Source organism: Protopterus annectens, chromosome 11.part0 (assembly GCF_019279795.1).
Source record: "Protopterus annectens isolate FY-2018-M chromosome 11.part0, PAN1.0, whole genome shotgun sequence".
Taxonomy (NCBI): Eukaryota; Metazoa; Chordata; order Ceratodontiformes; family Protopteridae; genus Protopterus; species Protopterus annectens.
The window spans coordinates 14,817,309-14,834,362 of record NC_056745.1 but is presented as its reverse complement, the minus strand read 5'-3'; the positions used below and the strand labels follow the sequence as shown (position 1 = coordinate 14,834,362).

Here is a 17,054-nt window from a genome sequence, read left to right as displayed (position 1 = left end):
CATCACTGCAGTATTGTCAGTCTGTGTCTGCAGGACTCCTCCCTGATACATCACTGCAGTATTGTCTGTCTGTACCTGTAGGACTCCCCCCTGACACATCACTGCAGTATTGTCTGTCTGTGCCTGTAGGACTCCCCCCTGACACATCACTGCAGTATTGTCTGTCAGTACCTGTAGGATACCCCCTGACACATCACTGCAGTATTGTCTGTCTGTACCTGTAGGACTCCCCCCTGACACATCACTGCAGTATTGTCTGTCTGTACCTGTAAGACTCCCCCCTGACACATCACTGCAGTATTGCCTGTCTGTACCTGTGGGACTCCATACTGACACATCACTGCAGTATTGTATGTCTGTACCTGTAGGACTTCCCCCTGGTACATCACTGCAGTACTGTCTGCTGTGCCTGTAGGACTCCCCCTGGCACATCACTGCAGTATTGTCTGTCTGTGCCTGTAGGACTCCCCCCTGACACATCACTGCAGTATTGTCTGTCTGTACCTGTAGGACATCCCCCTGACACATCACTGCAGTATTGTCTGTCTGAACCTGTAGGACTCCCCCCCGACACATCACTGCAGTATTGTCTGTCTGTACCTGTAGGACTCCCCCCTGACACATCACTGCAGTATTGTCTGTCTGTACCTGTAGGACACCCCCTGACACATCACTGCAGTATTGTCTGTCTGTACCTGTAGGACTTCCCCCTGGCACATCACTGCAGTACTGTCTGCTGTGCCTGTAGGACTCCCCCTGGCACATCACTGCAGTATTGTCTGTCTGGGCCTGTAGGACTCCCCCCTGACACATCACTGCAGTATTGTCTGTCTGTACCTGTAGGACATCCCCCTGACACATCAATGCCGTATTGTCTGTCTGCACCTGTAGGACCCCCCCCGACACATCACTGCAGTATTGTCTGTCTGTACCTGTAGGACTCCCCCCTGACACATCACTTCAGTATTGTCTGTCTGTAACTGTAGGACTCCCCCCTGACACATCACTGCAGTATTGTCTGTCTGTACATGTAGGACTCCCCCCTGACACATTACTGCAGTATTGTCTGTCTGTACCTGTAGGACTCCCCCCCTGACATACCACTGCAGTATTGTCTGTCTGTACCTGTAGGACTCCCCCCTGACACATCACTGCAGTATTGTCTGTCTGTACCTGTAGGACTCCCCCCTGACACATCACTGCAGTATTGTCTGTCTGTGCCTGTAGTACTCCCCCCTGACACATCACTTCAGTATTGTCTGTCTGTACCTGTAGGACTCCCCCCTGACACATCACTGCAGTATTGTCTGTCTGTACCTGTAGGACTCCCCCTGACACATTACTGCAGTATTGTCTGTCTGTACCTGTAGGACTCCCCCCCTGACATACCACTGCAGCATTGTCTGTCTGTACCTGTAGGACTCCCCCCTGACACATCACTGCAGTATTGCCTGTCTGTACCTGTAGGACTCCCCCATGACACATCACTGCAGTATTGTCTCTCTGTACCTGTAGGACTCCCCCCCCCAACACATCACTGCAGTATTGTCTGTCTGTGCCTGTAGGACTCCCCCCCGACACATCACTGCAGTATCGTCTGTCTGTGCTTTAGGACTCCCTCCTGACACATCACTGCAGTATTGTCTGTCTGTGCCTGTAGGACTCCCCCGTGACACATCACTGCAGTATTGGCAGTCTATGCCTGTAGGACTCCCCCCAACAAATCACTGCAGTATTGTCTGTCTGTACCTGTAGGACTTCCCTCCCCGACACATCACTGCAGTATTGTCTCTCTGTCCATGTAGGACTCCCCCCCAACACATCACTGCAGTATTGTCTCTCTGTGTCTGTAAGACTCCCCCTGACACCTCACTGCAGTATTGTCTGTCTGTACCTGTAAGACTCCCCCGACACATCATTGCAGTATTGTCTGTCTGTACCTGTAAGACTCCCCCTGACACCTCACTGCAGTATTGTCTGTCTGTACCTGTAGGACTCCCCCCTGACATATCACTGCAGTATTGTCTGTCTGTGCCTGTAGGACTCCCCCCCCCCTGACACATCACTGCAGTATTGTCTGTCTGTGCCTGTAGGACTCCCTCCTGACACATCACTGCAGTATTGTCTGTCTATGCCTGTAGGACTCCCCCCAACACATCACTGCAGTATTGTCTGTCTGTATCTGTAGGACTCCTTCCTGACATATCACTGTAGTATTTTCTGTCTGTACCTGTAGGACTCCGCCCCGACACATCACTGCAGTATTGTCTGTCTGCACCTGTAGGGCTCCCCCCCTGACACATCACTGCAGTATTGTCTGCTGTACCTGTAAGACTCCCCCCGACACATCACTGCAGTACTGTCTGTCTGTACCTGTAGGACTCCCCCCTCACACATCACTGCAGTATTGTCTGTCTGTGCCTGTAGGACTCCCCCCTCACACATCACTGCAGTATTGTCTGTCTGTGCCTGTAGGACTCCCCCTGACACATCACTGCAGTATTGTCTGTCTGTACCTGTAGGACTCCCCCCTGACACATCACTGCAGTATTGTCTGTCTGTACCTGTAGGACTCCCCCGATACATCACTGCAGTATTGTCTGTCTGTACCTGTAGGACTCCCCCACTGACATATCACTGCAGTACTGTCTGTCTGTACCTGTAGGGTTCCCCCCCTGACACATCACTGCAGTATTGTTTGTCTGTACCTGTAAGACTCCCCCCTGACACATCACTGCAGTATTGTCTGTCTGTGCCTGTAGGACTTCTCCCTGACACATCACTGTAGTATTGTCTGTCTGTACCTGTAGGACTCCCCCCTGACACATCACTGCAGTATTGTCTGTCTGTACCTGTAGGACTTCCCCCTGACACATCACTGCAGTATTGTCTGTCTGTACCTGTAGGACTCCCCCTGACACATCACTGCAGTATTGTCTGTCTGTACCTGTAGGACTCTCCCCGACACATCACTGCAGTATTGTCTGTCTGTACCTGTAGGACTCCCCCCTGGCACATCACTGCAGTATTGTCTGTCTGTACCTGTAGGGCTCCCCCCCTGACACACCACTGCAGTATTGTCTGTCTGTACCTGTAGGACTCCCCCCTCCCCGACACATCTCTGCAGTATTGTCTATCTGTACCTGTAGGACTCCCCCCTGACATATCACTGCAGTATTGTCTGTCTATACCTGTAGGACTCCCCCCGACACATCACTGCACTATTGTCTCTCTGTGCCTGTAGGACTCCCCCCCTGACACATCACTGCAGTATTGTTTGTCTGTACCTGTAGGACTCCCCCCTGACACATCACTGCAGTATTGTCTGTCTGTGCCTGTAGGACACCCCCTGACACATCACTACAGTATTGTCTCTCTGTACCTGTAGGACTCCTCCCTGACACATCACTGCAGTATTGTCTGTCTGAACCTGTAGGACTCCCTCCCCCCCGACACATCATTGCAGTATTGTCTGTCTGTACCTGTAGGACTCCCCCCTGACACATCAGTGCAGTATTGTCTGTCTGCACCTGTAGGAGTCCCCCCTGATACATCACTGCAGTATTGTCTGTCTGTACCTGTAGGACTTCCCCCTGACACATCACTGCAGTATTGTCTGTCTGTGCCTGCAGGACACCTCCCTGATACATCACTGCAGTATTGTCTGTCTGTACCTGTAGGACTCCCCCCTGACACATCACTGCAGTATTGTCTGTCTGTGCCTGTAGGACTCCCCCCTGACACATCACTGCAGTATTGTCTGTCAGTACCTGTAGGATACCCCCTGACGCATCACTGCAGTATTGTCTGTCTGTACCTGTAGGACTCCCCCCTGACACATCACTGCAGTATTGTCTGTCTGTACCTGTAGGACTCCCCCCTGACACATCACTGCAGTATTGTCTGTCTGTACCTGTAGGACTCCATACTGACACATCACTGCAGTATTGTATGTCTGTACCTGTAGGACTCCCCCCTGACACATCACTGCAGTATTGTCTGTCTGTACCTGTAGGACACCCCCTGACACATCACTGCAGTATTGTCTGTCTGTACCTGTAGGACTTCCCCCTGGCACATCACTGCAGTACTGTCTGCTGTGCCTGTAGGACTCCCCCCTGGCACATCACTGCAGTATTGTCTGTCTGTGCCTGTAGGACTCCCCCCTGACACATCACTGCAGTATTGTCTGTCTGTACCTGTAGGACATCCCCCTGACACATCACTGCAGTATTGTCTGTCTGAACCTGTAGGACTCCCCCCCGACACATCACTGCAGTATTGTCTGTCTGTACCTGTAGGACTCCCCCCTGACACATCACTTCAGTATTGTCTGTCTGTACCTGTAGGACTCCCCCCTGACACATCACTGCAGTATTGTCTGTCTGTACCTGTAGGACTCCCCCCTGACACATTACTGCAGTACTGTCTGTCTGTACCTGTAGGACTCCCCCCTGACATACCACTGCAGTATTGTCTGTCTGTACCTGTAGGACTCCCCCTGACACATCACTGCAGTATTGTCTGTCTGTACCTGTAGGACTCCCCCCCTGACACATCACTGCAGTATTGTCTGTCTGTGCCTGTAGTACTCCCCCCTGACACATCACTGCAGTATTGTCTGTCTGTACCTGTAGGACTCCCCCCTGACACATCACTGCAGTATTGCCTGTCTGTACCTGTAGGACTCCCCCCCGACACATCACTGCAGTATTGTCTGTCTGTGCCTGTAGGACTCCCTCCTGACACATCACTGCAGTATTGTCTGTCTGTGCCTGTAGGACTCCCCCCTGACACATCACTGCAGTATTGGCGGTCTATGCCTGTAGGACTCCCCCCAACAAATCACTGCAGTATTGTCTGTCTGTACCTGTAGGACTTCCCCCCGACACATCACTGCAGTATTGTCTATCTGTACCTGTAGGACTCCCCCCTGACACATCACTGCAGTATTGTCTGTACCTGTAAGACTCCCCCCTGACACATCACTGCAGTATTGTCTCTCTGTCCCTGTAGGACTCCCCCCCCAACACATCACTGCAGTATTGTCTCTCTGTGCCTGTAAGACTCCCCCTGACACCTCACTGCAGTATTGTCTGTCTGTACCTGTAAGACTCCCCCCGACACATCACTGCAGTATTGTCTGTCTGTACCTGTAAGACTCCCCCTGACACCTCACTGCAGTATTGTCTGTCTGTACCTGTAGGACTCCCCCCTGACATATCACTGCAGTATTGTCTGTCTGTGCCTGTAGGACTCCCCCCCTGACACATCACTGCAGTATTATCTGTCTGTGCCTGTAGGACTCCCTCCTGACACATCACTGCAGTATTGTCTGTCTATGCCTGTAGGACTCCCCCCAACACATCACTGCAGTATTGTCTGTCTGTACCTGTAGGGCTCCTTCCTGACATATCACTGCAGTATTGTCTGTCTGTACCTGTAGGACTCCACCCCGACACATCACTGCAGTATTGTCTGTCTGTACCTGTAGGGCTCCCCCCCCGACACATCACTGCAGTATTGTCTGTCTGTACCTGTAAGACTCCCCCCGACACATCACTGCAGTACTGTCTGTCTGTACCTGTAGGACTCCCCCCTCACACATCACTGCAGTATTGTCTGTCTGTGCCTGTAGGACTCCCCCCTCACACATCACTGCAGTATTGTCTGTCTGTGCCTGTAGGACTCCCCCTGACACATCACTGCAGTATTGTCTGTCTGTACCTGTAGGACTCCCCCCTGACACATCACTGCAGTATTGTCTGTCTGTACCTGTAGGACTCCCCCGATACATCACTGCAGTATTGTCTGTCTGTACCTGTAGGACTCCCCCCTGACATATCACTGCAGTACTGTCTGTCTGTACCTGTAGGGTTCCCCCCCTGACACATCACTGCAGTATTGTCTGTCTGTACCTGTAGGACTCTCCCTGACACATCACTGCAGTATTGTCTGTCTGTACCTGTAGGACTCCCCCCTGGCACATCACTGCAGTGTTGTCTGTCTGTACCTGTAGGGCTCCCCCCCTGACACACCACTGCAGTATTGTCTGTCTGTACCTGTAGGACTCCCCCCTCCCCTACACATCTCTGCAGTATTGTCTATCTGTACCTGTAGGACTCCCCCCTGACACATCACTGCAGTATTGTCTGTACCTGTAGGACTCCCCTGACACATCACTGCAGTATTGTCTGTCTGTATCTGTAGGACTCCCCCCTGACACATCACTGCAGTATTGTCTGTCTGTGCCTGTAGGACTGCCCCCTGCACTGCAGGGAGAAAGGCTTTGAATGCCACAACTGGCTAACAGTTCTTTGACATTGATGTGTTTTTTTCCACAACCTTTGTTCCCAGGTCCCTCAGACATTGAGACTCACCCCCTCACCCATATGAGCTCCCTGTACAACATCTGAGGAGTCTGTTGTCAGATTTCTTTTAAGGAAAGGGCATTGGGGTAGAATCAATGACTGCAAAGTCTTCCCCAGTGAAACAGTCACTGGTTGCCACAATCAGCTGAAAGCAATGGGCAGAAAAGGCTCTAACATCAACAAAGACCAGGCTGAAGACCTGGGAGTTAACCAGCAAGATAGCACAGGAGTTCAAGGAATTACTCAGGGCTCCAGTATCTCAAGAAGAAGAGGAAATAGGTGGAGTCAAAGAAGAATATCAGAGTATAAAAACTAAATGCTCATGTAGTTGAGCCAGATATGGAAATAAAGTTCATAAAAAAAGCTGATGGTGTAATACATTAGTTGAGGAAGTTATCAAAAGAAAGGTGTGCAGAAAAAGTACAGTTTTGTACCTACCATAAATGTAGATGTCCTATAGGTATGCATCTGCAGTCCTAACATATGGGTTGTCCTGCCTCAGGCAGCCCTTCGGTCGGCCGGATTCCAAAGTCTGGGTCTGGCCTCGGCTGATGTCTCACTTCACCCAACGTCATAGCTGCTGTTTATTGGGTATAAAGGCATCAGCCGACACCATTTTCCTCAGTGTTTCTTGCCCCAGATGCCAGGTGCCCTCTAGGAAGGCTAAATTTGGATAAATGCAAATAATTCCAAACAGTAGAGAGCAAACAATATAAAAATATATATATATACATATATACAAACAAATACACCATAATAGATTCCCCCAGCTAGCTAAAGAGGGGTAAATACCCTAGGAATACCACAGAGGGGAAGGAGGGTGGGTTATCCTGACTGCAGATGCATACCTATCGGACATCTACATTTATGGTAGGTACAAAACTGTACTATGTCCTTCAAGGATGCATCTGCAGTCCTAACATATGGGTAGAATACCATAGCCAAACTGGGGGAGGAGGCACTAAGATAAAGATGGTGTAGTTAAGATCCCTTGCAAAACAGCAGTTGCAAAACCTGCTCAGGATCTAGAGTATAAGGGAAGATTATAATGCTTGGCAAATGTATGCACGGAGCTCCAAGTAGCAGCTTCTAAAATGTCTTTGGTAGCCACTCCTCGTAGGAAAGCTGTAGTGGTGGCTGTAGCTCTTGTGGAATGAGGTCTGATATTTTCAGGAGTTGTCTTTCCATGAAAAGAGTAGCAAAATCGAATGCAATTTCCTATCCATTTTTAGATTGTCTGTTTTGAAATTGCTTTTCCTTGCATTCCTGTTGCATATGCTACCAGAATCTGGTCAGTTTTTCTGCTGGTCTTAGTTCTGTCCAGATAGTAGCGTAATTGTCTGTGCACATCCAAGGTATGTAGCAGTCTTTCCCCCCTGTTCTGTGGGTTGGGGAAGAATGTAGGTAAATTAATCGCTTGATTCAAAGATACTCTGGAGACCACTTTTGGCATAAAGGTAGGGTTAGTTCTCAGAGAGACCCTGTCCTGATGGAAGATAAGGAAGGGTTGTACTGCCATTAATGCCTGTAACTCAGATACCCTTCTTGCTGAAGTGATTGCTAGCAGGAAAGCAGTTTTCCAAGATAAGAACTGTAATTCTGCTGTTGCTGCTGGTTCAAAAGGGGGAAGTGTCAACTTTTCCAGCACAAAGTTGAGATCCCATGTCGGTAAAGGTGGTTTCCTTGGAGGTTTTACATTTTTGATTCCTCTCAAGAACTGCCTGAGTAGAGGATGAGAGAAGACAGGAGGATCCATGTTGTATTCTGCTGAAATTGCTGATGCATGAATCTTAATGGAGGAGTAAGACAGACCATTGTGGAACAGTTCTGCTTAATATTCCAGGATGTGTGCTATGTTTGCCAATGAGACATTTTCTCCCTTTGCTGTACTCCAAATGAGGTATCTTTTCCACTTGGCTGAATAAGTCTTCCTTGTGGATGGTCTGCGTGCCTCCAGGATAATGTCCTTAACCCTCTGAGATAAACCTGGGTTATTTTGTTTTATGCAATATTCCAAGCAGCGAGCTGCAGTGTTTTCAAGTTTGGATGTAGGATCTTGTAGTTGTCCTGTGTTAGAAGTAAGGGACATAGAGGTAGAGGCCATGCGTGTGTCCGAGACATGCTTCTCAGTAGCGGGTACCAATGTTGCCTCAGCCAGTCTGGAGCTATCAGGATTACCCTTGGCTGATCTTCTCTGATCTTCAGTAGAACTTTGTACATCAAGGGAAGAGGTGGAAATGCATATGCTGTCAGGTTTTTCCAGCTGAGGGAAAGGGAGTCCACCCTCCAAGCAAGTGGGTGGTATGCTCTTGTGCAGAATTTCTTCAATTGGTGGTTGTGTGGGGAGGCGAACAGGTCTATCTCTGGTAGTCCCCATTTCTTTGTTATGGCTTTGAAGATATCTGGATGCAGCATCCATTCGTGAGCATCCGTGGTTGTTCTGCTTAAGGTGTCTGCTAGAGAATTTTCTTTTCCTGGTACAAATCTGGCCTGAAGTTGAATGTTGAGATTCAGGGCCACATTCCACAGGTCCATTGCCATCCGGCATAGAGGATATGAATGTGTACCTCCCTGTTTGTTGATGTACCACATGACTGTGGTATTGTCTGTCCTTATCAGCAGATGACCCTGTTGAAGGAGTGGTCTGAATGCCTGGATCACATGTTTCACTGCCAGCATCTCCTTTAGATTTATGTGTAGATTCAGCTGGTCTTGGGTCCATAGGCCTTGTATACACTTGTCCACCATGTGTGCCCCCCATCCTAGGTCTGAGGCGTCTGTGGTGATGGTCTGGCTTGGATGAGGTTTGTGGAAAGGCAAGCCTCTGTTCAACTGACAGGCCTGAGCCCACCACAGGAATTCTTGCTTCAGGCATGGAATTATTGGAATCTGGGCTTCTAGACTGTGCTTGTGTTGAGACCATACATTCCTTAGGTACCATTGTAGCTTTCTCATATGCAGCCTGGCATGTGGAACCAATATTATGCAGGATGCCATGTAGCCCAGGGCTTGCAGGACTTTCCTTGCAGTAAGCTGAGTTTGTGTTGTTAATGTCATGAAGTAGACTGGTAGTTGCTTTTGTTTTCTTCTGTGAGAAAAGCCATCTGAGTTGAGGTATCCAGTTCTGCACCCAAGAATGTTATCCTTTGGGATGGTACTAGTCTTGACTTTTGCATGTTGACTGTGTATCCCAAGGCTTGCAACAGTTGTATGACATTTTCCAAATCTTTTGTTAATTTTGCCTTGTTGTCCGCTTGTATTAGGCAGTCGTCCAGGTATGGGTAAATTTGAATTCCCTGAAGCCTGCAATGAGCAATTACTGATGCCAGGCATTTCGTGAATACTCTGGGCGCAGTAGATAAGCCAAAAGGCAATGCTGAGAATTGATAATGCTCTGATCCTGCAAGAAATCTGAGGTGTCTTCTGCAATCTGGTCGTATAGGGACGTACAGGTATGCCTCCTTGAGATCTAGAGTCACCAGCCAAGACTCCTTGCCCAGCATGGGAAGAAGCTGCTGGAGGGTCAGCATTTTGAATTTTGGAACAATGAGGTATGTGTTGAGTGCGGACAAGTCTAGAATAGGTTTCCATTGATTTTCTTTTCTTGGTACAAGGAAAAGCCTGGAGTAAAATCCTTGGCCTTGTTCCATAGGTGGTACCTCTTCTATAGCTCTCATCCTTAGTAAGTTGTTGATTTGTCTTAGAGCGTCTGTTTTTTGGCTTGGTGGTAGGTTTGGCATTCCTCTCTTTTTTGGTAGAGTGTGGAAGTGAAACCTGTAGCCCTTGTCTATTGTTTGTAAAGTCCATTTGTCTCCTGTAATGTAATGCCAGTTGTCGGAAAATAAGGCTAGCTTTCCGCCAAGGGTGCTTCCAGTTGTTCCCTGGTAGGCGGAACTAGAGCCAAGTCATTGTGTCTGCCCTGTGGAAGTGGTTGTAGTTGGATCTGTGGCAGTACTTCTCTGGTTGGTAGGTTGCCACTGACGTCCCCTGTAGGCACCCCTAGATTGACCTCTGCCTCTGGGGCATCTATTTCTGCCTCTCTGCACTCTGGAGTTGTCTGGAAAGGACCAATTCTTCGAAGGCCAATTTCTGCTAAACCTCGGAGGTTGGACCTGTAAGAAATCCTTGACTGTTTGGACAGATTTTGCTTTTTCTTCCACCTTCTTTAGAACCTCCTGTGCAGGGGAGCCAAACAAACTTTGTTTCTCCATGGGAGCATCTAGGAGTTTTGACTTAACGTGGTCTGGTAAGGATTGTTCTTTTAACCAGGCATGCCTTCGAATCACTGTTCCAGTCATAGCTGATCTAAAGGAAGCCTCCAGTGCATCATAGCCACATTTTAAGAAATGGTTACTGACCTGCTGAGAATTATGTACCAAATCCTGAAGAGACTTGCGGTCTAAAGGTTCAGGAGAAGACAGTTTTTTATTTAGCTGGTCTAACAAAAATTCCTGGTACTGAATCATGTGAAATTGACAGTTCAAGGCCCTGGCCGAAAGAGTAGCAGAAGTATAAACCTTTTTACCCCATCTCTCTAATGCTCTAGATTCCCTTTCAGAGGGAAGAGGGTTTTTGGCAGAGGCAGCTGCCACACCTTTAGGGCCCTGTGAAATGGTTTCAGGGTCTGCAACAGGAGCCTTATACAAATGGTAATGTGTGTCCGGGACCCTGTAATATCTGTCTGGCTTGGCAGGGGCCGGAGGAAGAGAATCGGGGGCAGTACATGCATCATTATATGCATCATCAACAACTGTTAATACTGGCGGAATGGCTAAAGGCCTATGCTGTGGTAAGAGTAAAAAGGTCCTTAGCCTTTTCCTTGAATCTGAAAAATCCTGGCCCTGCCATTGGAAGTGTTCCCTCATAGCATGCAAGGTTTCCCCAAAGGAAAATTCTTCAGGAGGAGAAGCAGAAGGAATGGAGTCTTCTGCATCAGAATCCTCATAAGGAGAATATGGGCCTTCGTGAGGGTCTGAAATGTCTGAGTCATCCGAGGAATAATCTGTAGAGACAGGTTCAGGGGGTTCAGTCCTAGACCTCTTGTCTGGAGGAGGCTGAGAGGCCCTGTCTGGGTGAGGTTGGGATCCCCTGATCAAAGAAATGAGATCCTCAGCCAGGCTGAGTATTTGGGAACTAGAGGTAGGCCTATGTGAAGGAGTTTTAGCAGGTAAGGCCTTAGAAGATTTAGCTGCTTTAGCCCTGGCAAAAGCCTTGATAGACATAGAAGCAGGGGGTCTAGCAGCCCCACGTGCAGGGGTAGATATGTCTAAAGGAATAGTATCTGACAAATCCTGGGTTCCTGCTTCTGTAGCAGTAAATTCAGTAGCAGATTCAGCCATGCTCTGTGAGGCCTCGGCTATCGGAGGCATGCTTTCGGCCGAAGGAAGAACCGGGGGCTCGGTTTCAGCCAAAACCGAGGCACTCGCGGTTGGCCTAACCGTGGTTTCAACCGAAACCGCGGACCGCGAATGTCGGTCCTTTTCCTTGCGCTTTTTAGCTAATTGAGTAGTCGGAGTCTCCGATTGCATTTTGTATGCAAAAGCGGGACCAAAAAACTCCTCTGCAAACTCCGACCGACGTCTAAGTGTCCGTCGGTTGAAGGAAGCACAGGCTAGACAAGCTGATACGTCGTGGTCTGGGCCTAAGCAAGGAAGGCAGTAAGAGTGGAAATCCTTATGAGGTATTTGTTTCCCACAAGTTAAACAATTATTTACTTTGTCTGACATCGGCTGAGGCAAGAAAGAGTCCCCAATGGGGTACTTAGCTTTTTAGAAGTCTTCGGTAGTAGAAATCTCTGGATCTGACCGACCGGCACTTGCGAACAGCTTCTGCTTCGGGCACCGTGCGGCAAGAAAGACTGAGGAAAATGGCGTCGGCTGATGCCTTTATACCCAATAAACAGCAGCTATGACGTCGGGTGAAGTGCGACATCAGCCGAGGCCAGACCCAGACTTTGGAATCTGGCCGACCGAAGGGCTGCCTGAGGCAGGACAACCCATATGTTAGGACTGCAGATGCATCCTTGAAGGACATCTTGGTGACAGAAAAGACAGACTGGGCTAAGATGGAATACTGGTTGGCTAACAGGCTATGAAAGCATTTTAAATAGCGAAACACAAGGTGTGAAAGGCACTCTACCAGCTTCTGGAAAGTGACTCAGCAGAAGGCACAAAGAAAATCTATCATGTTCCACAACAAAGACAGAAATATAAAGAAAGTAGTCATCAGACAGCATTCATAAAAGATACTGGGAACAACCTGCTCACCGGTCCACGGGACATTGAAGGCAGATAGAAGGGCACTCCCAGCACCTTCTGAATGAAGAAAACTTCACTGTACTGCCCTGTACAGCCATCCTGTGATGAAAGAAGAAGAGGAAGCCAACCTGCAAGTAAGAACAGCACTAAGGAAACTAAAGTCAGGGAAAGCAGCAGGTTCATATGAGGTCACAGCAGGTTTATCAAGATGTTGCATGGCTTATGGGAGAAATGGCTCCTGAGGGTACTCATAGCAGTGTGGAGGGAAAGGTATATTCCTCATAAGTGAAGAATAACCATACTAGTGCTGGTGTACCAGAACAAAGGGGGCATTCACAACTGTAGGTAGCATTCCAGGAACAAAGGGGGCATTCATAACTGTAGGTAGCATTTCAGGAACAAAGGGGGCATTCATAACTGTAGGTAGCATTCCAGGAACAAAGGGGGCATTCATAACTGTAGGTAGCATTCCAGGAACAAACGGGGCATTCATAACTGTAGGTAGCATTCCAGGAACAAAGGGGGCATTCATAACTGTAGGTAGCATTCCAGCAACAAAGGGGGCATTCATAACTGTAGGTAGCATTTCAGGAACAAAGGGGGCATTCATAACTGTAGGTAGCATTCCAGGAACAAAGGGGGCATTCAATAACTGTAGGTAGCATTCCATGAACAAAGGGGGCATTCATAACTGTAGGTAGCATTCCAGGAACAAACAGGGCATTCATAACTGTAGGTAGTATTCCAGGAACAAAGGGGGGATTCATAATTGTAGGTAGCATTCCAGGAACAAAGGGGGCATTCATAACTGTAGGTAGCATTCCAGGAACAAAGGGGGCATTCATAACTGTAGGTAGCAAACGTCTGCCACACTACTTAAAAGCAATGGAGACGGTGATTGATAAATGAATACACAGAGTAGTAGAAAATAAGACAGGAGAGGAGCAGGCATTCCTAGGCATTTATAACAAGGTCCCTTCCCTGATTGTTGTCCAGTTTCCCCGCATGTGACAGAACCTCCCTTGTTTATCTTTGCCTGTGTTTTATGTTTGTGTGCCATGGCTTCCATACTGCTACACTTTTTTATCCCCTGCCTTCCTCTTGCATACTTCCCCATGTACACTTCTTAAAAGAAATGGGCGCGCATTCCACAAAAGTCGACCCTTCCTTCCCAACAGGCTCTTTACTTTCCGTGTTCTTGTTTATGCTCCTCTACTTAAGGGATCTACTTAATATGAAGCCATTTAATGTGGTTTCCAGCTGTTCTCATAATGAGACAAAGTACTTGATTACATGCTTGCTCCTGGTGTTGCAAAATCCCTAGCTGTGATTGCAGAAACCATTCTTTGACAGCTGACCCTGTCATTTCCATGAGTGGGTTTCTTAATTGGCATCTCCACAGTAGTCTTTGTGTGATCATGGAAAGAATATTTCTGAATCCCAGCAATTAATTGTTTAAAAAACTCTAATATTTTTAACTTTTATTGCTTCACTAAAGTTCATAAAAGCAGACAGGAAAGATTAGGGAAGATGAAATCCATCCAAAAGGGACAGTCATTCAGGCATACGTCTGCGAGTTTGTGCTCTTGTTGGCATCCCAGGAATGACAGCATTTACTGGGAGGATAGACTACCTACATCACTGTGAGACAGTTATACTTCTAGCCTGAAGTGATAAAGCTGCTTTTACTTACTTATTTATTTATTTTTATAAAAGACACAAGAGATTTTATCATAAATATTTCAAATGTTCAGTGACAAGGGCAACACTGTTGTTAACATAGATGTAACGAGTTTTCATATAACTATCAGACATGACCTGGGATGATGAGTAATGTTGGAACAGTTAGGCTTACATCCTAAAAAAACTTTAAGTAGAACTACTGAATAAGTAAAACAACTGAATTTATGTTTGTGAAGCAAATCAGAGTTATGTACTTCTCATAAGAATAAGCAGATATACTTTTATCAGTCAGTAGGACTGAAACGGGACATTTTCAGTCAGCAGAGTTTCTAAAACGTTCACAAACTACTATTTCCTCCTCTTAAGTCACAATGCTCTGTTAAGTTGCCTTGTTGCTAGGTCTTTGGTGTGCTGATCAAAAAAGGAACACATAAAGAAATGAAATTTGCTTTACTTACCATAGTGATAGAGTTGTAGGACTGGGTCCATGTCCAGTAGCTGCTGAGACAAAGACCACAGGTAGTAGAATCACCCAGCACTACCAGCTTTCCCAGGCTACTGCACTACTCCCCTTATCCCATAATGTGGCAAAAAAGCTCCCACCTCCAGATCTGAATCAGCCATGACGAAACCAATGGAAGCCAAGGAACCAGGACCACCACACCAAGGGAGGGGAATGACAGAAGGATCATTATTGAAGATGGACCACTCCTACAGAGCCAGTGTTCTGGTAAATACATAACGTTTATAGGAGTAGGGCAAGCCTCAGACAACTCTAGAGCAGTTTCCCAAGCTCTTTCTGGTGAAGGTCCTTTTCCAAAATGCCCCTTATTACAATAGCGTCAAAGGAGAGCAATCTGTATTATTCCATGAGTGTTTAATGAGGTCCAATTAGCAGATGCACAGACATCTACTAAAGCATTCTTACAGAAGGCTGGTGAAAACACAACAGCTATAGTAGTGTGACTTTTACCAAGAGAAACAGCAGAACTAGAACTTAAAGAAAGCCAGGTGGATAGGATGAGCTTGGAAACCTTTTGTCCCAAGGTCCTGGGGTTATACTAATCAAGTTATGTTGCAGATACAAATAAAGGAATACAAGCTATTGCCATTATGCTTCTGACTTGAGAACTGATGTTAACTGAAAAGCACAACCTAGTAACACTAGTCATTTCAGATCAAAGAGAGGTGACCTAATAAGGATTTGATTATTTTTGTGAAATGTGAATTTTTGTTTCCGTTTTTCAAACATAAAGTTAATTTCCCATTACACTGTTAGCCCTGACATTAATAACAACTCCAGAAGGTTTCTGATATCCCAATTTCATGTCATACTAACAAGGCAATGTCATTGCTTTCTCTGTAAATGATGTATTATTAAGCCTGGGATTTCAGGACATACAGTTTATAATGCAGTAGTAATTAACAGGGTTTCAGTGATTCAAAGACAGTGCAAAATGCATATCTTCTTAGTTGTGGGCCACCTGATGTACTGAATCCTTCATACAGTAGAAAAGCATTTGTCTCTGAGTCTCAGGTTGTATAATTTCAGTGTTTTATCACTGTCCCACTGCAATGTGATCACATATTCTTAAGATCGGACAAGATTATGAATAACTGTCATTTTTATTTCTTGTGCATTGGAGCTAACTAATGTTTATTATTGTTTAATTAACTCTCAGTCTCCCATCCTTCACCAGCTCCAGAACTTTAAATCATGTATGAATTTGAAACTCATATGATTTCATTTGTGTGATGTTTTACTTACTGATGAGGTGGGCTTCAGTAAAATCATTTCTAAGCCTGATGACATCTTCTTGAATCACATTAAATGGAACGTCTCTGGGTTTGTCAAGCAGCAGCAACAGTGTCCGTACTGGGATGTCATACCCTGTGCAACATAAATGTGGTAATTGTGAGGCTTTAAATGTACATCCAGCAAGTGTTTTAACCATGTCATCTTTTAATGTACACAGAAGTGATGCAGAAATGGTGAATTAGTTCAGGCAATGTGTATTCATTATTTAAGTCATTCGAATATCAGCTTTTAAGCTACAGATGCATTTACAAAGATTCAAAGTCAATAAAATAGATCTATAAACATAGTTAAACTAAACCAGGGTTGATGTATGATTGGGATGCAAATACACCATGGATTATTCAGATGCAGGGCAATTAACTTACATTATTTAAAGTTTCTTATTGGAAAGGTTATTATTTGCTACTCCGTGTACATTAATGTTGTCAGATTGTTTCGACTGGAATCTGCTCATCTGAGTGAGACATGATTTACTGACGTAGATTCAGTCTGACCTAGCCAGCTGAAGAGAACTTTCAGTACTACATGATTTACTGCCATACATTCAGACTGACCTAGTCAGCTGAAGAGAACTTTCGGTACTACATGATTTACTGACGTACATTCGGTCTGATCTAGCCAGCTGAAAAGAACTTTCAGTACTACATGATTTACTGACATACATTCAGTCTGACCTAGCCGGCTGAAGAGAACTTTCAGTACATCTGAGTGATACATGATTTACTGACGTACATTCGGTCTGACCTAGCCGGCTGAAGAGAACTTTCAGTACATGAGTGATACATGATTTACTGACGTACATTCGGTCTGACCTAGCTGGCTGAAGAGAACTTTCAGTACTACATGATTTATTGATGTACATTCAGTCTGACCTAGCCGGCTGAAGAGAACTTTCAGTACATGAGTGATACATGATTTACTGAC

At 46.5% G+C, this 17,054-nt stretch overlaps 1 protein-coding gene across 4 annotated transcripts in view; it reads right to left on the bottom strand.

The window, feature by feature from the left end:
• LOC122815127 (gastrula zinc finger protein XlCGF26.1-like) overlaps nucleotides 1-17,054 on the bottom strand; it is a 289,579-nt gene that overhangs the window by 47,841 nt on the left and 224,684 nt on the right. For 3 of the 4 annotated variants that reach the window (XM_044087378.1, XM_044087379.1, XM_044087381.1), the window contains exon 3: nucleotides 16,080-16,202. In XM_044087378.1, coding sequence (XP_043943313.1) covers nucleotides 16,080-16,202 — 123 coding nt within the window. Of the gene's footprint in view, nucleotides 1-16,079; nucleotides 16,203-17,054 lie in introns of those variants that run through there. The other variant, XM_044087380.1, reaches the window with a different exon arrangement.